Below are 23,546 nucleotides of genomic sequence, written 5' to 3'. Positions count from 1 at the left end.
TTAATGATCTTTTAAAGCCATCCTTTGATACCTGGATGATGTTGACTGTTACTTCCTGAGCAACAATTTAGAGCTTAAATGTAGCCTTCCTGGATGCTCGAGACCAGCATTCTAGCTGTACGTATTTCCTAGGATAGCTCTGCCAAAGATGTCACAGCTGTGCTGTTGACAGGCAGGGATGGTGCCATATCCAGCTCCCAAATGGCCATGTTCTTTCATCTCATGTGGTTTCAAACGCAAGTTGATCTGCTGACTTGAGAAGAAAAAAAAAAAAAAGACTCTACGAAATGGACCTGTGGCTTTAGGAAATAATGAGGCACTCAAGGAAAGAAGGAGAAATAATCACGTCTTGAGTGCATTCTTGGTTGGTGTGTCCCCAATCTGAGTGTCTATGAGAGTTATTTCTTCCCTGGAGTGAACAACTTTGCCCACCTGATGGTCATCTTAATGAAACGTGCCTGAGTTGCTCTTTGGACAACTGGAGCTGTGTTTAGGCAAGTCTCAGTGACGGCATGAGCATCCCCTACAGACAGACGGCGACAGGCACTCCCCTTCCCCCGCACCGCTCCTTCCTGCAACAGTAAGAGCCCCTGCTGGTGTACGGAGCAAAAAGAAGGAACCATTTGACCAAGAGCGTGCAAGATGAAAACCAATTTTGTTTCACAGACTGTCTGTGTGAATGTTTTCACGCAATATTTACACAGTCCCTAAAGAGTCTCTCTCCCTCTTCTACTGTCTATTAACTTCTCCCTGAACTAATCATGATTGCCAGCTATTGAACAAACGCACTACTTTTGGTGACTTTTCTGTGGAAATTTAGATACAGTAGGCAATTTTACTGCATTATTTTTCCCCTTAAAAATACTCAGTCTTTTTGGTTTCATGTTGCGTGCTCTTGGATGTCAAACTTCTTGAAGCCTTTTTTCTACTTCTCAACAAATGTCAGTATAAGAAATCATGGACCTCCAGGGCAAATGCATTTTATTTACTGCTAACCTTATTCTGAGATCTGGACAAGAATTGCATGGGTCTGTCTACCTTCAAGTTAACGTTCCAAAGCAGTTAATAGTCCCATTGGTTTACGTGAGAGTCATTAAGCAGCTCACATAGGGTAAGAAGAAGGTTGAAGACAACTACATTTAAAATCGGTATCTCAAAACCATTTTTCTTGCTAAAGATGGAGTCTGCCATTCATCAATCAGTACTTACTTTCTGCCATATTGATTTCTCAGATCTGAAGGTTTGGGTGAAGAGATATTTGGCATTTCTCTTTTTCCAACTGACTGATAATTTTTCCTTTTAGATCAAGTTGCCATATTCTTCTCCCAGGTCGTAATGCTCTAAGACTTCTTTAAAAATTTGTAACAACCAATGGTCAACATAATTTTGAAAATTTCTCCCATGTTTGTAACCAGTGCCAGGGGAAGTATATTCAGGGCCACAATTACTTATCTATAATTCTGGAATCTAGAAAGCTCTGCTAAAATAGAAACTTTCTTCATTATGCTTGCACAACTTAATTTGGTGACAAAACCTGACCTGAACGGATACAAGGCTATTTATAGCCTCTAATAATCTTATGTAGTTGACTATGCATATCCACTGCTGTAGAAATAGTAACGCATTTATTAAGAGCGCTGTCCAAGATTCTACTAGGGGTGTTACAAAATACGCCATAGATAACTTCCTAAAATGTGAAAAATTATAAATTCCAAAACACACCTGACTCCAAAGGGTGGGTTAGGGAATTGAAGACCTAAACTGTGAAGGTAATGGTTTTTCACTTACCTGCTAATTTTCAGCTAAAGACAGTGAACTAAGGGGAATGACAAAACCATGGGTGCAACTTTAAAGGGACAACTGCAGTGACCCGACCTGCTCTCTACTTCGACATGAGGCAAGTGTCTCCCTCACTCTTGATTGTCACCATCTGAACACCAGGCTCCTTTGGCCAGGGTATTAAATGAGGCTTAACCCAATTACCAACGTATTGCTTTATTTCTTGGTGGTAGTAAATTAAGGCTTTTTAGAGTCATACAGCACGCAGTGATTTGAACATCAGAATTAAAAAAACAACAACAACAACGAGCATTCAATTTTGCAGAGGCAGGAAGGAAGCAATGTTCAAAAACAGATCAATTTCCTAGTGAGGCTTTTTGCTTCGTCTCTAAAACTCTGCTGAGCTGTTTCCCCAGGAACCTGGGTCATAGGTCCCTACAACCAGGGGAAGCAGAATGCGTGAAGAGAAGACTGGGGAAAAGGGAGAAACTGGGAAAGACAAGTGCATGCTGGGCAATCGGTGTGAAAGTCGGCTTTGTCTCATGTTGGGAAGACGGGTTAGGTGCTGTGGTCAGGTGGTGGTGATAAAGGTATTTGGAGTGGGATGCCCCTTCTCTGGTTCTGGGAGCCATTTTGGATCTCTCCTCTCATTCCGGGAGAATTAAACCAGCTCACTTGGAAGATTCCAGTGCCAGGGGTTAGGCACAATCCTTTGTGACTCTCAAATTCTGAAGCTTTAGACAGGGTCACAAGTCATACAGCAGGGAAATGCTACCTTCAACCCCTTTCACGGTTCTAAACCTTGTGACCATCACTAGATACTATCCCCAGCCAAACAATTCCTTTGCCCCCATGGCACACAGCCTTGAGTGCACCTCTAAGTTGCTGACGGTGTTGATTGGAGAGGAGGTCATATTTCATATGATGCCACCTCACCCTACCTCCTGCTTCTCAACATAGGACAAAGGCACGCAGGAGTGCAGTTGTCAAGTGGGGTGTAGGCTCGATCTGAAACCCATTCCACGTGCTTGACTTGGAGACGCAGAGGTTCTGGGTTTGGGTGGTGGATCCTTTGAGAAAGAAATGGATGAACTGTTTGAACAGTGACGGAGGAGGGCTGTTGCCAAAGAATAATTTAAGAGAGGTCATGGGTTTATTAACAAAAAGCAATTACATTTCATGAAAACAAGCAATGGAATTTCTGGCATCCTGACTTCACACGAATGAGGATAGCAAATGGATGTCTATCCAAATAGGACCATTTAAAATGCGTACTTGGCAATGACTTTAACGTTGTATTCCAAGGGTCTGGTTGGTGGACCAGCACCTAAGTCTTATCATTGTGTTCCTTCTTCCATTTGTGTGGCACTTTTGAGTGGAGAGGATTTAAACTACCTGGAAGTCTGCTCTGCGTCTTTGACAGAGGACATGCAAACAGTCACAGGGGAAGGCACACAAGGTGGCAATCTGCACGATTAGACACTTATGACTTAACCCCAACAGGCTTCATGAGATGAAGTCTGGATGCACAAGGAAACAAATAGATGAGAAAAGCAGAAATGTGATCTGAATGACAAAGAACCAAGGCGTCTGTTCCTCCCAGCTGCAGGGCAGATGTGTGCATGCATGCCACGTGTGCAGTGAGAGGGATTCGAAAAACCCTCGAGGGCATGTGTTCTCTTGGGCCTCCCTTGTTAATTAAAAATTATGAGTGTCTTTCCTCCTACTTGAAACCACTCAGAAAGATCAACCTGACTGGGGGATGTGGGTTTTGCTGGGATTAGGAAACCCATGGCCTCCATACGATGGTGTGGAGTGGAATGATGCCAAAAGCATCTGTGTACAGAAACCACCCATCTAGCTGGGCAGGAGAAGATGACCAAGAGACTTGCTCACCAAAACAAACAGGCTGTGAGTGATACTCAGACCGGAGTGAAGGACATACAGGACGCTGGTGTTGGCGTGTCTCCTGAAAGTATCCACAGAATCAACACCCTTGGAAGAGGCAGAGGTCTCCTGTGCTCTATGCCAAGGAGGCTGTGTTTACTGATGTCTCTATTCCCTCAGCTCTAAAATGGGCATGAAGCTAATCCTCGATTAGATCAGAGGATGGCCTCTGATTCGGTGCTGGAAGCCGAAGCCCAGAGAGGTCAAGTGCTTCGCCCAAGGTCACACAGCTAGTAAGTGGCAGAGCTGGGGGGTGGGGGAACAAGGCAGGTCTCTTCCTCCACCGTGCTGCCTGCCACCAATGATTCTTTAAAAAGGTTTAGAAGCGCTTCATATATACCAGGTGCTGTGACATTTATCTAACAAGAATTTGCTTGGGTGTGGGGCTGAAAAATGTGCTTTAGGCCAATCAAGCAGTTGAAAGAGGAGGCGGTCTGGAGAGCATTATTATTCTGATAATTTGCTGTTGGTGTAGGAGAGGGAGGAGTCGGGTAGGAGGCACCAGGGTGTAGACCTCGGGCTGTGGCCAGGAGAAGGGAGACAGAGAGAAAAAGGCGCGTTCCTAAAGACACTGCAATCCGCTTTCTGAGGTACATCCTTCTGAGACGAGAAACTGCCTACAAATGACCTGACCCCCCCCAAAAACCGTTGGCTGCGATAGAAATGTGCTCCCCCCCACCCCCACCCCAGCCTCCTTTCCTGGACCTCTGTTGCCCATGAGAAATTAGGAAAAAGAAAAGCCAGATTCCTAAGAACCTTCCTGGAAGAAAGAGCTGTTACGGGTGGGTGTCGGCGCTTACATATGCTGCTTGGAAAAAACATTTTGCTTCGTTCATGTCTGTATGGAAACAGCGACGGCTGGAAGCTGTCCCTTCAGAAGAAGGCAGGGTTGGTGTGCTCGATGACGCAGCGCTTGCAGTGGCGTTTCACGAAGCGCAGGGCCTCCACGGACACCTCGCAGTCCTGCACGTTCAGCATCTGCAGGTCGAAGCAGTTGGCCGCCACGATCTGCAAGCCCTGGCCCGTGATGCTCTCGCAGGACTTGAGGCTGAGCCGCTTGAGATTGAAGCAGTTCAGGGCCAGGCACTCCAGGCCCGTGTCGGAGACCAGAGGGCATTTGCCGATGTCCAGAGACTTGAGTTTCGCGCAGTTCTTGGCGAGGTACTCCACGCCGTGGTCCGTGATGCCCTCGCAGCCCCTCGCGTTGAGGTAGCGCAGCTTGCCGCAGTACTTGGCCACGTAGCGGATGCCCACGTCGGTCACGCGGCCGCAGTGGGCGATGCTGAGGTACCGCAGGCGCGACTCCAGCTTGGCGATCTCTCGCAGGCCGAAGTCGCTGACGAAGCGGCAGTCGCTGACGCTCAGCTCCTTGATGGAGGCGCAGTAGATCATCAGGTAGCGGAGGCCCTCGTCCGTGAGACGGACGCAGCGGCGCAGGTACAGGTGGGTCAGCTGCGTGCAGTGCGCCGCGATGGTGTGCAGGCCTTCGTCCTCCAGCACGAAGCAGTCCGTCATGTCCAGGTAGCGGATGGAGATCTGTTTGCCATGCAAGGGGGACAGTTTAATGGAGGCCTCCCGGGTCAAGCTGATGCAGGTCACTTTGGAGCAGCCTACACGAAGAGACAGAACACACGCTCAGAGCGACCTCCGAGAATGGGGAGTGCGGGCGCAGCTGGGGGACTCCTTTACGGATTCCTACCCCTCTCTGGATTCAGGTCCTGAGGTTACCCCTTCCCTTCCCAGCCCCTACGGAGGAGGAACGCAAGAATGGGCTTTCCATGTTCATCATTTAACGACTTTGGGTTTAAGAGGCTTTGGGGCTCTAGAATCAGAAAGATAACGGTTCCAATTCCAGATCCATCACTAGTTGCCTGACGTTGGGCAAATCAATCCTTCTCGGTACTTCCTTTGTCTTAAAATAAGGACGATCACGTTCCCTGCAAGGTGGCTGTGAAGAGGCAATGAGACCATGTGTGTAAATATCCTGCCCTGGCCCTGGAAAGTTCGGGAAGCTCAGTAAAGGTTAGTTCTCACCCTACAATGGTCTGGTCCAAAGAAATGAGATATGAGATAGAAGGGTTGGCCATGACCTGGGTGTGGCAGAAAGAGAACACTGGCTTGGGGCTCACAAACCAGTTCAGATCTACTTTTTATGGCCTGAGGCCGGAGGCTTAACTTTCCTGAGTCTCAAGACTCTCCTCTGAAATGAGAATGAGTAGCTGGCGTGCCTCCACGGGGTATAATGAGGATGCAACGAGAGATAATGGATACGGACGTACTTTGAAAACTATGGCAAATGTATATATCAATAGTTATTAGTCTAACAAGGTGGCCGTCTAGGGATTCAGTTCAACCCTCTTTGGTCAAGGAAGAACAATTGCGTCATCGGGGTTATTCCTCTAGCCCCTCGACCAGTTTCCCTGCCCTACCCTTACCCCTCTATGGTCTATTCTCCTCACAGCAGCCAGAGAGATTCTGGAAAACAGAATTCCATCTATATCATGCTCAAAGCCTTCAGAAGGTACCCATCTCACACCACGTGTAAAATCGAAAGGGGCCTCCAAGGACCTGCACCCCCGTGCCCTTATCTCTTACCCCCTCTTCCAACCCTACTGGCCTCCTTGCTGGTTCCCAGATGGCTCAGGTGCCCCCCTGCCTCAGCATGTGTGCACTGGACAGGGTTTCCTTGGATAGCGCCATGGGCCACCTCCACTTTCTTAGGTCTCTGAGCAAATGTCCCTTTATTGGACAATTCTTCCTTCTTCACCCTGTATGAACTAGTATCCCCATTTATTTTCAGCACTTGTTATCACCTTGAGGCACTATATATTTATTTATTCACTTATGTATTTGCTGTCCTCACTCTGTAGTGTAAGCTCCTGAGAAAAGGGACTCTGCACTGTTCACCGCTGTATCCCTCATACCTGGTTCATAGCTGGTGCTCACTGAGTATCTGTTGAATGAATGAATGATTTATAGAGTGCGTACAGTCTTTTCTAAGAAGACCTGATGGGATAATCCAACTTCCAACGTTTAAATGTCCTCGGGACTTTGACCGTAGCTGATGTATATCTACATTGAAAAACTGATTGTCTGTTTTATAGTTAATTATAATGCCTCTTATTTATGTTGAATTATGAAGTTTACAAAGTGCTTTTATAAACATTTTCTCACTTGATTCTTAAAAACATCCATTTTACAGATAAGGAAATTAGTGCTGAGGAAGATATCTTTAGATGCCTCTCGAAACACTGTTTCCAACCTCCCTTCCCCTAAGAATGTCTGTGTGTATATGCATTTTATATGCATATATTTATACTATATATTATATAATTATTATATATTTTATATATAATGAACATTATATATATAATATATAATGAATATATAATGACATATGAAACCCTCATTTAATTGTGTATTTCAGTTCATTGGCTATTACTCTTTAAAATATGTACAGTATATTTTTCGTATATGAATATAATTAATAACTATAGCTGATCCACATTATATAAATAAATGTACATGTATACATATATTTCATTCTGCTACATAGACCGCATATATACTTTTCATTTTCTCTTTGCTTTCCCCAAATCCCTCTGGCAGCTCTAAAGCCAGGTGCCTCAACCTTGGCAGCTCTGTGCCTTGGTTGATGACGTCATCTCCAAGGCTCCTAAATGACCACGTGACAGTGCTAACGGGGAATTTTCCTCCCACTCCTGGCAGGCTGCCCAGGAAACTCTTATAAAGTTCAGGTCATGGGAATAATGAGGTTCAGAAGCCATGTGCTACCAAGTCAAAGAATTTCAGGAAGGAGCAAAGCATATACTCCAACACTGGAGAACAAAGATGCAGCTTGTGTCGAGGCTGCCCACACTACTCCAGTGGGCTCCGTGGTTTTGCGGAACGTGGTTGGTACCCTTCAACTGTAACTTTTAAATCTTCCTTTATTTTGAATTTCTTTTTTATACTGACTGGGATCCTGCTTATGCTGAATTTATATGTTCACAGTAGTGGCTGCCCATCCGTGATGCCTGTGAAGGCACTTCGTTTTTCAAGATCATAGGACAACGTTTGTTCCTAAACTCTTAGTTCCAGTTTCCTATTAAAAAAAAAAAAATCTAGTAAAATCTGCTGCACTCCAGGGAGGATACTCTATTTGGTCCAGGGAAATATCAATATATGCTTGGTTTTTGAAACTAAGCCCCAAATTTAATGAAATGCTAGCTGAGCTCAGTTTTGGTAAAGACACTATTTTGATATGCTTGCATCATTTTAGATCAATAATTTAAAATTTAAGCTTTAGCCTTAATTCTTACAGATTTGCTAAGTTTGGGTTGAAAAGAAAGTAAACTGGTTCATGGCTCAGTAGGTAATATCTGTGGCTAGTGGATGCATTCATACATAACAGACATGGAGAGAACCTGAGAAATCATTCAATTTAAACTTCAGTTTTTAAAGATGAGGCATCTCAGATTCAGTGAGATTATAGGACTTGTACAGTCAGACTAGGGAAAAGTTTCCTGATCCAAGGTTTCTAATATAGCAGGGATGGTACATATAGCGTGCAACTGATGAATTGCATGAGAGATTTACAGTAGATGTGTCTGCATGAAGTGAATATTTAGACACTGGGGCATCAGAAGTCTTGGGAGTGGTGATACCTGTATGGGGACTCTTGGAAGAGCAAAACAATTTTAATACACAGATACGGAGCTCAGGTAGTATAAGGTAATAGTATGAGTAAATTCGAGAGACAAGAAAGCATAGAGGCAGAGGGGGAGTGAGGAGTGTTGATAGGCTAGAACATAGGATTTAATGGCAACTAAGATGGGAATGGTCCATTGGGATCAGATCTTGGGGGCCTGCCTTAACATTCAGGGTAAGGAGTAGGGATATTACACAACAGAGAGTGAACAGTATGGGTTGAACAAATCTGGGGATATCTTCAATTAATTCCAGATTTGGTTCAGCCACAAATATGCTCTTCATTACCACTTCCTCTCATTATTGGGGTAATATCTACTTCTCTGGGATATAAAAGGCCAGATGAAGACCAACTACTGTCATTGAAGACCAACTACTGCCTTGCAAGCATGTTAATAACTATGACAATCCAAAAATGATGATAACCGTTATGATTTATTGAATGCTTACTACATGGTTTTCAGCAGAACACACATGTGAGGACTTACCATGAATTAACTCATTTAATCCTCCCAACGAACTCAATTTTACTGGTGAGGAAGTTTTAGTTACTGCACACAGCTTCCTAAATGCTTGCTCAGAGTATTAACCAATGACAACTTTGTTTGAAGCCTTCAGAGGTCAAGATGACTGTTTAGGGCTTTGACACCCCTCTGTTCACTTAATTATAATATCGTAAAGTGCAGAGATAAAATATGCCTCATTTTTTGCCCACATAAAGCTCGTAATGAATTGAGAGAAAGGAATCTGGGAATATACAAGTATAAAGTTGCAAAACCCAGTAACACTCTACCTGCTTATACTCAAAAGGTAGACACCTGGGAGGAAACCTTCAGCTTACCGGGCATCAGGCAGGGAAGGCTTTACTTAAGGGATGCTGCACTGGGGGTCCAGCAATGAGAAATCTGTTAAGAGGGCTGCTGGGGAGAGGCAGGGGGCAGAGGAGGGAATGGCACGCAGGTCAGAGAGTGCCCACACATCACAGTGTGCACAGACATGATGTGTTTGGGAAATGCAACTGGTTCTACAGAAGGGAGCACTGAGGTTCCATAGGAAAGGCGTGAGGTTTGAACTTGAAAAGGGCAGCTCATGAAGGGCCATATATACTCTGCTGAGGAACTTTTTCCTGTATGTCATGAGGAGGAATTGGAGATTTTATGCAGGAAAACGGATGGTTAGACTTGCAGTTTGAAGACATCCCTTTGGAGGCTGGCCGTGTGGAGGGCGGGTTGATGAGGTTGAGATGGGTGTAGGGGCAATGATGGGGGAAGCATGCATCCAGGCTGGCAGGTAGGGGAGAGGGACGGACTCAAGGTTCTGGGGAAGCAGAATCACAGGGACAGGATTCAACTGGTCTGATATAAAAGATTAGGAAGAGTAGTAACGAGGACTCCCAGATCTCCAATTACAGGGGACCCTTTTGAAGCCATTTCACTTGTAATAATCACAAGATTTTACACTTTAAAAATTGGTTAGTCTTAATATAGTCCATTGATGTTTAATGATGTTATTAATTGTGATGTTTAATTTTATGTGTCAACTTGACTAGGTGATGAAATGCCAAAATATTTGGCTAAACCTTATTTCTGGTGTGCCTGTGAGCGTGTTTCTGGTTGAGATGAACATTTGAACCGGGGAACTCAGTCGAGCAGTCTGCCCTCCTCAGTGCAGATGGACACCATCCAATCTGTTGAGGGTCTGAATAGAACAGAAGGTGGAGGATGGAGAACCCTCCCTCTGCCTGAATGTTTGAGCTAACACGTTGGTCTTTTCCTGCCTTCGGACTGAGACTTACACCATCAGCAACCCTGGTTCTCAGACTTTTAGACTCAGACCAACTGCATCACTGGTCTTTCTGGGTCTCCAGCTTGCAGACGGCAGACCGTAGGACTTCTCAGATGCCGTAATTGTGTGAGCCAATTCCTCTTAATAAATCTCTTTATATATATACTATTGGTTCTATTTCTCTGGAGAAGCCTGACTAAACTTTAATAAAAGGTAATAAGTGATGATAATGAAAAAACACTAGAGCTAGTTATAGTAACTTTCAATGACTTGAAAAGACAACTTTCAAGGGATGGGAGGGGCAGTCTCACGTCCTCTGGGGGAATTAGGCTCTAGACCAGCGATGAGTCTTCCAAAGTCAAGTTTATTGCCATTGAGAAGGTGGTCACTGTCAGAGACCAGATGTGAGAACCAAAGGGAACAAGGCATAGGTGAAATCACAATTTCTAGATTCCCTCAGAACCGGAGGGCGCTGTTCAGAGGTGGTGATAACAGATCCATCCCTATGGCCTGTTGGGTCCTTCAAGTTCATCTACATGAAAATACCCATCACCACTCCTGCCAATATCTACAATTATGTGCTCTCGGTGAGTTAGAGCTTCCCCCGTGTACACAGTTTTTATATACCCAGATCACAGCGTGTCATCGGAAGACATGTGAGGAAGATACACAAATATTTTAGGTTCTGCAATGGGGCAGGTTGATAATGACGAAGGGCATCAAGGCTTACATAATGGTTAGCAAAGGGACCAAGCAGGATCCATACACTCAGGCTAGAAGCCCAGAAATTTCCATTCTCAAATAGCCAAAGTAGTTTCTGCATTTCTGAATTTCAAACGGACTCCAAGGACAGAACACAATTACTTGCAGCCTGTACTGAGGGTGCATGGGGTGCCCCTTTAACAAAGATGAGGATTCCAAAAATGAGTCATTTTCTAATCTGAGAAAATGAGGTGTTTATAAAAGAGGCCCACAAGCTTCACAATCTTAGCCTTTCAAAGAATCCAATCCCTTAGCACCCCCCGTCCCCCCTTTTTTTTTTTTTAAACGAAGAGGAAACACATCTAGAGAAAGCTGTGAATTGTCCCAAATCACAGAGTTTTGAAACTAGTTTCTACAACATCACAATGCTTTCTTTTTCCAGAATTCCTTGGGGGGAAAATGTAAGAAAACCTTTTCGTTTCCTGCTTCTTTACGCCAACAGCTGCTCATGACGAACTGAACATAAGGTTTCTACGGCTTTGTCCTGGAGCCAGCTGAAGGAGGGGGCGCAAAGAGCTGCTTTCCAGCAAGGGAAAGAATCTGCGAGAAATAATTGACTGTCATCTGAAATATTTTCAGATGTCGGTTTTCAAAAGAGAGAGCGAGCTCAGAGAGGAGACTTTTACCTCAGCTTTTGCTGGAGGGTATCATTTACCTCAGATGCTTGTAAATCCCCAATTCTGTTTATTCACCCGTCACAGTGGTTTTTACTTCTTGACCCCCTTCCCCAACAATCCCTGAGGTTGTAGCTCACGCTGTTCATTTCTTTAACTCCCTGATGCATCTTACACATTTCAGCCTCTCGAATGTTCGTCTTCTGACCGAGCAGTGAATGAGATAAAGAAAGGCTGTCAGTCCGGCTGGATCCACGTCTGGCGCCTAAGTATGAGTCTGGGTTTTAATTCTTCCTGCCTGAGAGAGGGCTTCAAGCAAAGCAGCCATGCTGGGATTTCCTTCATTTTTAAAAGGAACTAAAAAGGCTCTCCCTGGTGGGCCCTAACCTTGCACTACTAATTGAGAACTGTGCTTGAGAAAAGATGCAAAATCAACCCAAGGGCGAGGAGAGTAGGGGTGAAATATGAAGAGATGCTTGGCCGTGATGGATTTTCCCCAATGTCTACAAAACGGTGAACAATCACAATCACAGGCCACAACACAGAATCAGCTTACACACAGCTCTCAGGCTCCATGAAACAGTAACCAGTGGACGTCAGGGCAGTTTCTAAACTACCTCCGTTTGAGTTAGAGAGTGGGTTCCTATTTATCTGTGATTAGATATTTAGTTCCCATTATCTACGGTTGCCCTGAAATTACTTTGAGAACGATGGGGAGGAAAGACACGCTTAAAAGTCACCCCAACTTGAACTGCCGGACAAAAAGTGCCTCTAGTTCCTCTAAGAAGTTGACATCATTTGATGAAAGGCATACCTCTGGCCCCCAGGGTCATGACTCCGTAAAGACAGTTTTTCAGGAAGAAGAGTCAGCCTCCTGACCCCTGGCTATCACAAGGGGGACCCTTCCCAGGTGGCAGTGTCCTTTACGGGTTCGGGATGGTGCACTGGGAAGGGCCTGCCGATGGCAGGTCAGTGGCCACCTACCTGACACATCCAGGTGCTCCAGATTGGGACAGAGGGACACCACATCGAAGACTGCCTCGTTGGAGATATTGTAGCAGCCCGAGACTTCCAGCCGCCGGAGCTCCGGGCAGCACTGGGCAATGGTGTAAAGACCTCGGTCCGTGAGCCGCCTGCAGCCACTGACACTTACGGTTTCCAGCATGAGACAGACGTTGGGTGTGTCCTGACAGAGCCTGCGGGTCAGCACCTTGAGGGCGCGGTCCACGTTGATGGTCTCGCCCGTCAGGCGGATAGTCCTCCAGAGGCGCGGGTCCCAGGCCAGGTTGTACCAGCGGCGGCACACGCGGGCGCAGCGGCACAGCTGGTTGGTGGGCAGGAAGGAGAAGATCTGCACCATGGCGTGGTCCGGGAGCCGTTCGATGCTGGCCTGCTCCTTCTGGGGCCGGGAGGCGAGCCGGATGAGCGGGTGGGTGAGGCGGGTCGGGGGCGGGGAGTGGACCATGGCCACCGTCTCCCCGGTGATGGAGGACGAGGAGGTGGACGAGCCCCTTCCATTCTGAAATCCCGGCAGGTTGGGTGGACATATCAGGGCTGGGCTGGGCGTGCTCAGTGTGCGCATGCTCAGGTCGGAGTCTGGCAAAGGACATAGAGCAAAGGGTTAAGGATGGCCGGAGCGGAGCCCCGGGAAGGAGGCAAGGGAGGTGACACTCATGCCACTGACATCCTTCCTGGGCCGACCCCTGCTGAATCCATCACCGGAAGTGGAAGCACATGCATGTTTCACCCATTCCAGAAAAGGGCTAATCCTCCAATATCTACACCCGGGGTGGGCAAACTATCTGTAAAAGGCCAGATAAGAAATAGCTGAGGCACTGCAGGCCGTATGGGTTCTGTCTCTGCTGCAATTACTCAACCCTGCTGTTTTAGTGCAAAAGCTGCCATAAACAATATGTAAACAAGCAGTCGTGGCTATTTTTCCATAAAATTTGTCCTGTAAAAACAGATCAGCTGATTTGGCCCAGCTGACCTCTGATCTATGTTAATGGTGATTATCTAAAGGGCACAAGGGCTATAGTCTGCTGACCTTTGATCTACGTTAATGGTGATTATCTAAAGGGCACAACTTCAAAGTTTCATTATTTCCATACTGGGAAGAAAGCTCATATATTATGAACACAAACTGATTTACTTTTCTGATTATACTTTAGTTAGGCAGATGATTATGCTTCATTTACGAATGAGGGGAATGTGTTTCACAAGAGGGGAAAGACTGGCCAGCGGGTATAGAGAACATTTGCTGTCTTTGCCCTCACCTGCCCCCTGGGGTTCAGTCCCCCGTCTTTTGATAACGGTACCCCAAACTCTGCGGTCTGAGTTTTGGGGAGCCCCTGCTTCCTTCCTCCGTTAGACCTGGCACTTCAGATGGTATTTCCAGGCCTTGAGTATCTGTGGCAATACTTATTTTTCCTTCTTATTAATCATTCCTCCCTTTGCATTTGAATAACGTGACTCATATTCTGTTCCTCAGAACCAGAAAGATCACTTGATGAAGATGCAAGTGGTTTTTAAGTTTATGAGGGATTGAGAGTTCTTTAGAATACTGCTTTAAGAAGTCTGCTCATTTCATAGCTGCCCCTCTCCCAACCTTGAGAGACATATATACATATATACAGAAGAATTTATTCTCGTGCTATATAAATATATTTATATAGTATATATTTTACATATTTAGATGGATAGATTTATTTAGGAAGACATTTATTCTCTTTCTAAATATGTTTATATATTTCATACAGATGTGTGAATATACATTTATATATATATATAGAGAGAGAGAGAGAGAGAATGAATTTACCTCCAAAATACACATTTCTTTATCTGTGAAATAAGTGAGTTGATCTAGATAATTTCTAAGTCATTTCCAGCTCTAATTATAGCTCTAAAGACTTAAACAAAAATTCTATCCTTGTGTGCTTTTTCACATTTCGTACCTTCAGAATTTTCAAACACTTGTCTTTTCAAAGAACTTCCGGCAATAACATATAACACAAGAACTTCTGACACAGGACATCTCTGCTGTCTACTTGTAGTTTTCTTATTGATATACTTTTTCTACTTCTATGTTTTCTTTTGAATTTACTTCTCTGTAACCTAACACTGAGACTGTCCTACACATGTCCACCACTATTGCTCTTGGAGCGTCCTTAAATTATTATCTGTACTCCCCTCTCCCCCCGACACACCTATACATACACCTTGTCTGCCTCTTGAAATGCGAACACCTTTTGTGACTGAGTGCAAATGTCACCTCCACTAAGAATACTTCCTTAGTGTCTTTGAGATATAATTAGTCCCTTCCCTTTTGAAATTCCCACCCTTTGTTATACAGGCATGTGTGAATTTATCTTTCCCTAATGTGCCTCATTGTATTATTTTTCTCACTTTTGCATTTCTCCCTATATCCCCATATGCTTTGTCATGTATCTTTGCAGTCTTCCTAGGCAGAGTATATTTCTTCCGTCCAGTGATGTTGGCTTTGGCCATGTGACTTGCTTTGGCTAGTGAATATTAGGGGATGTGATTTGTCCAAAGCCATTTGTGTGGTTGGGCTTGCCCACCTGCTTCTGTCATCACCATGGGAAGAACATGCTTGGCTGGTCCACTCATCTTAGGATGACGAGAGGCCCATCATCTCATCAGATGAGCAGACAGAACTGGCCCCAACCTGCAGCTCAGGGCCAAGCTCAACCAAGCCCGGTTGGAGTCAACGGATGCCCAGATGAACCACAGACGTGGAAGCTAGAATACTGAGTTTTGGGATGATTTGTACCACAGTATTGCTGTGGCAACAGATGATAGATATGTCTTCTATTACACTAAAAACTCCTTTGAGACAGGATTAAATCCTTTTCTTATTTGTGTCCTGGCAGCCCCTGGCGTAGGTTTACGGTACATAGTAGGTGCACATAAATGTCTTGAATTGAAAGGAAATATTTATATGTTTAAAAAGGATTAATATCTAGCTTGGCATGTACTTTTCTATCCCAGGTGGTATACATACTGCATTTTAAGTCATTCATAAGAAAAGAAATATGTACTTCTCTCTTTTGTAATCAGCTACAATGAACAGTAAATCTTTAAGGAAAACCTTAAGTGTACACCAATTAGGGATTTCAGAACTGCCATCCAAACTACCATGGTACTAACCATCATTACATAAACTCCAAGAATTGCCTCTGAAGTTACCATTTTTCTTAGGCAGTTGAACAACTTCTTTTGGACCAGGAAGGAGGGGCAATCTTAGGCTTTCAGCTCTGACATTTTAGCAGCTGTGAGGGCTCTGAAATCTCTCTCCTGCCTGCCTACATTCTGTTCGTCTTGAGAAAGAAGACACTTAATTGTTCTGTGGAGACCTGCACGGCTTGATTTAGGCCCCCGAGGAATGAACTATACTTACGATGGAGGTGGAGGTGGATTCCTAAAACCTGCATCTATAACGGGTTCACTTTTCGTCGCTCTTTCATACTCCCAGCGCTGGATTATAGGAATGCATCCAGACTGCCTAGCACGGCTGTGCATTTAGTAACGCTTTTAGTTTCTTCCTTTCTTTTCTTTGCCAATAATCATGCCCTGGTATTAAGGGAATTCACACTCAGAAAAAGATGGCAGTCTGGCACCTCCGTGGGGAACATTCTGCCCTGGAAGACTCAGGAGCACAGTAATGGCTCTCCTCTCTAGCGCTTGGCAACAGGATTCTCATCAGTAATTCATGATGGCTCTGCACTGCTCCCCAAGGTGGTAGAAGAGTAGGGGAGTCTGGGAGATTTCGGCCAGAAAACCTGGATGTGTCTTTTTCCAGAGCATACACCAGGTTTCTCTGAGTTTTTCCTATTTATTCTACAGTAGGTCAAAAACCCTCTGAGAATTTTTGAAAGGATACAGTTTGTCATAATTGAATAAATAGCACCCGATAATTATAAAAATAATGAAGAATGATGAGTAATGCTATGGTCTGAATGTTTCTAGCCCTCTCAAAATCATGTTGAGTGAATCTTAACCCCCAAGTTGATGGTACTAGGGGTGGGGCCTTTGGGAGGTGATTAGGTCACGAGAGGAGAACCCTCATGAATGGGATGAGTGCCTTTATAAAAGAGACCTCACAGAGCTCGCTCTCACTTCTGCCGCGTGAGGTGACAGTGAGAAGGCAGATATCTACGAGGAAGTGGGCCTCCACCAAACACCGAATCTGCCAGTGCCTTGATCTTGGACTTGCAGCCTCCAGAACCGGGAGAAATACATTTTTGTTGTTTATAAGCCACCGAGTGCCTTTTTGCAATAGTAGCCTGAACAGACTAAGACAAATAACACCTGGAGCTATTTATATCTAGATGTTGTCACAAAGTATCTTTTCTTGATATTTTATATCAAGAAACATATATATTTGGGGAAATAGAAATATACAAATATATTTTTTTTCGCAGAATACATGCACACATAAACACGTAAGCACAAATTTTTAATTTGGAAATAAATGCTATTATGGAAAAAATATGCATAGCTTGCCACACAGTTTCTTTTACCCTTTGATACTTGGAGCCATTTATTGCCACAAGGTATGATTTATATAAACAGGAAGTACTTTTTCCGTATAGAACTATCAAGAGTCCTAGAGTATGAATGTCTATGTGCCAGGAAAAGATAGTATGGCTTCAAATTCCAAACAAGGACCATTTCCGCTACCAAGTCACGCATTCCATGTGCCCATGGCACCACGGAAGGACCTAATGCTCTCTTTGTACATAGTTTTTTCTCCTATGTCCTTTTCAGAGACTGGCAGCTAAATGGACATTGGCAACAGCTGCTAATTTTTCTGATAGAGCTTAGAAACAAGGATGCTGATGCCCTGATACCTGGACACACACTCAGAGAGGAAAGGATCAAAGACAAATATTAAGATGAGAGAGTTAGAAGAAACCTGGAACCCTCCTCGTGGCCTTGTGACATTGCAAGACAAACAGAAGCAGAAAGAAAGATGACTTTATATGAACTTAGAATATGACTTTAGAATATTTTGTAGGAATGAACATATTTTCATAACTGAATACCTATTCCAAGTGAATTTCTACCTATCTGATGTCTTGAGGGCAAACTCAACCTGTTTATCTTAGCAGTAGGGTGATACACCCATTGGGAGATAACACAGTGTAACAATCACTGAGAGGATATTATTGCTACTTTTAATACACTGTACACTTTTGTATACATTTATATAAAAATTAGCCATTACACTACATCTTTCTTTACTGTCCCCCCTAGGCAAATGGTGAGATGCATGGATAATATATGGAAGAACTACTCTGCCAGGCATTATTTTGAGCAGGGAAAATAGCACTGGCAGAAAGTACCAAGTGAAATATACAACTCCAAAAGCTTCTATCAAGAATCACATCTACTGATGCTTGCATTAAGTGTCCTTAAATTCTGAGAAGTCCTTTTGATAACTGGAAATGGGGATCACGAAATGGCACAGAGTAGCTTGTTTAAAAGCCCTTCTTCCCTGCTGCTTCTATGGTATCCACATGGCCATGAGGCGCAGATACCACCCACAGCGTTCTTGGCAAGAATCATTGGAAGGGGGGTATGCAAAGGCCGCTTGGATCACTTCTTTGAAGATCAAATGTCCCCTGAAATATCAGGACAAGGAATGCCCAAACTCTTAGGAGACAAATACATCTTCATCACATATGAGAAATTTCCAGAATGTAAAAGGTAGGTGGCTTTTTAAATTTACCAAGACTGCTGTCTACTCTGCAGACAATCTATGAGCAAAACCTTTTTTCAAAAATAAATACATGAATTGATAACGGAATCAGTTAAAGGTAGACTCAATGAATTACTTCGTTGTAGGATGGATCAGTGAATGGAGGGATGGACAAACAGACAAAGCTATAAAAGGAAAAATGATAAAATCTGCAAAAAAGGACATGTTTGGTTAATTTCACATATAAAAATGGAATTGGAAAAGAGGTTGTCAGTTATGAATATGTAAGACTCTAAGAAAGATAGAGATGAACACATGTAAATGTCATGAAAGCAGAATGGGAGAATTTAAGGAGAAACGAACAAACAATTTTTTGCAATAGGACATGTATTTTGTGGCACATCTGTGTCTCCTAATGGTATCAGGAAGCTGGATACACACCACTGGTGTCTTCAGGAAAATATACAGAATAAACTGCAAGGAATACATACACAGGGATAGACACTGGGTATGAAAATTCAGTAGGTTGGGATGCTGCAGATTCTTGGATTACAGATTTATAGGCAGAAAAGAAAGTGACGATTCATTTATTCACTGGATCATTTAACACACATGGTTACTGTTGCCTGAGTGCCCAGTGTGGTCTGGAAGGGAGGAGTTTTTGCACTTGAGTAGATTATAAAGCAAATGTCCCCAGCCCACCTCCTTTCTGCACTGCAGCCCCATTCAAGTACGTCCACAGCAAAGACTCTGCCCTTTCCAATTGCTTGTAGCCTTCAGGGAGAGAGAAAAAAAGACTCTATGTTGAGAATGTGCCTGAATCACACAAAATCCAGGATGGAAAAGGATAGAAAAGTATGTCTAAGTCTGAAAAAATAGTCAGTTTTCAGGAGTCCAAGGTAAGGACAGTGAATATAAAATCTCCTAGAAGTGGAAAACATTTGAATTAAAGAATATTTTTGGTAAACTTTTGGATTTTCTCAAAATGAGGCTAATTTTCATTTCATACAATGGAGATCCTAAATCAAATGAATAGAATTATACTTTTTTATACTGATATTTTCATCTGTTGTCTAAAATAAGAGACAGTGGATACTTTAAAGTTTAAGAACTTGTGGCTCCATTAATAATTTCAAACATTTCCAAGTACGTGATTTATGTGCAAACGATGTGTTTTATGTTGTTAAATTAAATATGTGAAGAATACCAAAAAGTATAGCTGTCTTTTTCTGGAGGGAAAACCCTATGAACTTTTATTCTCATGGTTTCAAAGGTCCTAGAAATTTTACCTCTTCAGTAATTATAGTACAGTATCAAAAATATTCAAGGCATCTCATGCATACATGCTTATTAGACACATTTTCTTCTAACTAGATAGCTGCCTGTTTTGTACAAGTTTTTATTTTCAAACCACTGCTGTTTACACTCTAGGAAGTCATATTTACATTACATTGGCCTTTCAATGTCAAAATTTACAAAGCTACTCTGCATTTTCCCCCTCTGATTACCAAAACTTTTGTGCAAGATGCTTTCCATTGTAAGCTGCCTTTCTACTCAAGAACTCTTGCCATAAAAAGCAAAGTTTCTTTTCTTAGCTTAAACTCAAGCTTAAAAAAATAGATCCATAAAACCTAGCTAGTGAAAAAAAAATACAATCTAAGAGATCTTTCTCTTCTTGTTTTATTTCAAAATATTTTCTTTTAATGTGGTTCACATCAAAGACACACCCTAGAACTTATTTGAGGTATTGGTTGCTATAAAGTGGAAATTTATACAGACAAGGTCAATCCTGCATTTTACCTGGAAGGAGTTACCTTTAGGACTCAAGGGTTCTTGTTGGGAATGTCCTTCAGAAGGTGGCACCCCCCAGGATCAGATTATGGCTAAGACTTCTGCCCAAGAACAAAAACCCTGCTTTGTCAGTCACCTGGATCAGTCCTATAAAGGTAGAGGTATGGTGATTGGTCCCTGACATCTTGATGAGGGCATGAGGGTCCTCTCATATCAGGGGATATAGTCTAGTCCAACACCTGGCTCTATTTTTATGCCTAACACCAATTCCTCAATTTATCCAGTTTTTGACTTTAAACTGATTTGAGTGTGGAGTCTATTTTGTCCTTTAGTTCCTCTAAAAGAGAGAGAACAGTCACACTTTTAACCCATGTTGCCCTAAAAGCCATAAATATAATCAATGAAATGTACAGAATGGCACCTTGGGAACCTATAGTGCAGATTGATTTTGCCTGCAACACTGAGTATCTAGAAAGGATCTTTTAGACAATTTATTCCCGAGGAAATATCAAGTGGCCTCAGAAACTATGTAAGAGTCCTGGATTATAATTCACAGCCTCCTTATGGCTTTATTTTTTGTTGAAATGATGACTTCCTAGTACTTTTTAAAAAATCTGTAAAATGGCAAAGGGAGATGACCTTATACTATTTATTCTTTAATGGAAAGTAGGATGTTTTATCCCTGAGTACCACTGCTATTAGATGCAACCCTTTTCAAAAGGTGAGGAGATATTCTCCTTTTGGTAGAGCATATTTTTAGAACCTCTTTAACCATTTGTTAATCTTCCTTTTTAATAAAAAGAAAGGTTCAGATTCAAAGTCTTTGACAGGCAGCAGTATTAAGCTAGCATTTAATAACATTTTAATGTTTTTAAAAAATTATTCTTTATAGTTTATTCTTATTTAAAAAATCATTTAATTATGACTAACGATACTGGTCTTTCAAGTAAGGTTATGAATATTTGGCTTTTAAATAACTTAAGTTTACTTTTAAAAATATTAAGTGATAGTATTTAATAGTACAGGTGTGAGGAAATATGGCAAAAATCATGACGGCATTTGTAAATGTCTCAAGTTTAGGAAACACTGTTAAGGTGAAAAGAACATTGAAGACAGATGAACTTGGATTCTTGCCTCTGCTTTACTATGTGCAACTTGCATCATGTGAGACAAGTTGCTGAAACTCCAGGGGCCACCAACCTCCTCTTTTGTGAACTGGAAATAATTCCACCCACTTTACAGAGTAGTTAGGTGCAGTCCATGAAAGGTTAAGATATTGCTATCTGTAGAAGTGTTTGACAAAAATTATAAATCTCTACTGAGGACCTCATGGGAAAGAATTTCTGGGCCCTCCTGCTCTGGGGCTGAGTTTTTAGGGCCATACTCTTCTGGATTTCCAGTGAGCAAGTCTCTTGGCCATCTTCTCCTGCCCCACTAGGCTTCTTGTATAGTCCCATCTTCATAAATTTCTTATTGTTGCCTTTGAAATGTCTTTCACATCAATGGGGGGTGATAGGGGGAGAATAAAGATAAATAGAATATAGATAAAATCCATGGTTAGAGCACAATGTACTTTTGGTGAACAAAATATGAGCACTGCATTTACTGGCAAAAGAATACTGTAATGGTGAAAGTCTACTCTCATAGTTTATTATAAAAATTTTTTTTTTATGTCACGGTGGACTGTTCTCTCCTTGAAATTTCTCCCCTGGTTTTGCGGCACCTTTCTCTCTTCTGCTTTTCCTTTCTCCTTCTCAGGAGCTGTTTTCTCACCCTCTTCTGTGGTGCACCACTTATACACCAGTGTTTCCACAGAGTTTCATCCTTAATTCTTCTGTTAGCACCTGCCCCCCTCCTCACCGTGGGCTCATGCACTCACACGGCTTCAGCAATTGCCTCTAGGCTAATGACTCCTGAAACTCAAGTTCCAGTCTAGACCATGCCTTTTCTGCGTATCTCTCCCAAACATTAAACGCATATAGCCAAATACCTGCTAGACCAGTACTGCCTACTATGGTAGCCATAGCCACCTAAGGCTACTAGAAATTCAATTTATTAAAATTAACCTAAAAATTCAGCTCCTTGTGTGCACATTTCAGGACTCACTAGCCACATGTAGCCAGTGGCTATTGCACCAGACAGCACCGATATAGTACAATTCCATCACTGTAGAGAGTTCTACTGGACGATGCTATCTATACTAACTCTTTGCCACAAGTGTATCTCCAATACAATATGTACAAGACTGAATGCATCAATATCCTTTGGGAAACAACCTTTTCCTGTTACTTTCTGTATTGGTGTTAAGGTATCACTGCTGGTCAAGTTTGCCTCCTAAGCTGGAAATCTGGGAATCACCTTGAATCCTACCTATGTCTAATAAGTTGTCAAGTCCCTCACTTTGATTAGTTTATGGAGCTAATATTCCCCTCCCTTTCTCTGTCTCCACTGCTACCTCCTCAGTTCAAGTTTTCAGCATCTCTGTCTTCTCTCAACAACTCCTTGACTGATAGTCCTTACTCTGGTCTTCCTTCCAATTCTCCAGCACTCTAATATAGCCCTGGCACTGCATTTAGAGTCAATTTTCTAAAATATGGTCCAAGTCCCCTGCAACAAAACCTTGAATGGCTCGTACCTTTCGTTGGGGTTTGAACTGGGTCCCCTACAAAGTTATGCTGAGTCCTAACCCCTGGTACCTGTGAATGTGGCCTTATTTGGAAATAGAGTTCTTTGAAGATGTAATCAAGTTAAGATGCAGTCATACTCAATTAGGGTGATTCCTAATCTGATATAACTGGTGTCCTTACAAGAAAAGAAAACAGAGGCACAGGGAGAGAAAACACAGAAACAGACACAGAGGTAAGATGGCAGTATAAAGATCAAGGCAGAAACTGGAGTTATGCTGCCATAAACCAAGGAACATCTGGGGCCAGCAGGAGCTGAAAGAGGCAAGAAAGGATCCTTCTCCGTGTCCCTGACAGCACCTTGATTTTGGACTTCTGGCCTCCAGAACTGTGAAACAAGAAATTCTGTTAAGTTACCTGGTTCGTGTACTTTGTAACGGTAGCCCCGAAAACCAGTACAGTTCTTCCCATACTTTTTAACTGAATGATTATTAATGTGCCAGACATTGTGTTAGGCACTACCTAGGTAACAAAGTCTAATCTTGTTTAGAGTGTGTAGGAGACCCTTCCCCCAAGTTCACATCTCAGAGCACGTGCTCATGTTGCTCTCCTGGCCTAGAAGTTCTTTTCCCCCAGGCTACCTGGTTGATTCCCAGTCATTGCTTAAATTCCCATAGGATGTCAGCTTCTCTGTCAAGCCTTTCCAGAGCCACCCAGGCTGAATTATTTAACTACTTTTACTGTTTCACAGAATTGTATCTGTACCATGGCCCTTTTCACACAGTGTCTCTCCACCCACCAGACTGCAAG

General features: G+C 43.0%; 1 protein-coding gene across 1 annotated transcript in view; it reads right to left on the bottom strand.

Moving 5' to 3' along the window:
* Nucleotides 1-1,979: 1,979 nt before the first annotated feature.
* Nucleotides 1,980-23,546, bottom strand: part of FBXL7 (F-box and leucine rich repeat protein 7) — a 428,895-nt gene continuing 407,328 nt past the window's right edge. The window contains exons 3-4 of the mRNA XM_068535166.1: nt 12,582-13,193; nt 1,980-5,336 (exon numbers count right to left, since the gene is read on the bottom strand). Of these exons, the coding sequence (XP_068391267.1) occupies nt 4,600-5,336; nt 12,582-13,193 (1,349 nt within the window). The 3' untranslated portion in view covers nt 1,980-4,599. The remainder of the gene's footprint in view (nt 5,337-12,581; nt 13,194-23,546) is intronic.

The sequence above is a fragment of the Eschrichtius robustus genome, chromosome 2 (genome assembly GCF_028021215.1).
Source record: "Eschrichtius robustus isolate mEscRob2 chromosome 2, mEscRob2.pri, whole genome shotgun sequence".
Lineage (NCBI taxonomy): Eukaryota > Metazoa > Chordata > Mammalia > Artiodactyla > Eschrichtiidae > Eschrichtius > Eschrichtius robustus.
The sequence above is the reverse complement of the archived record's forward strand: the minus strand, read 5'-3'. Positions and strand labels throughout refer to the sequence as shown.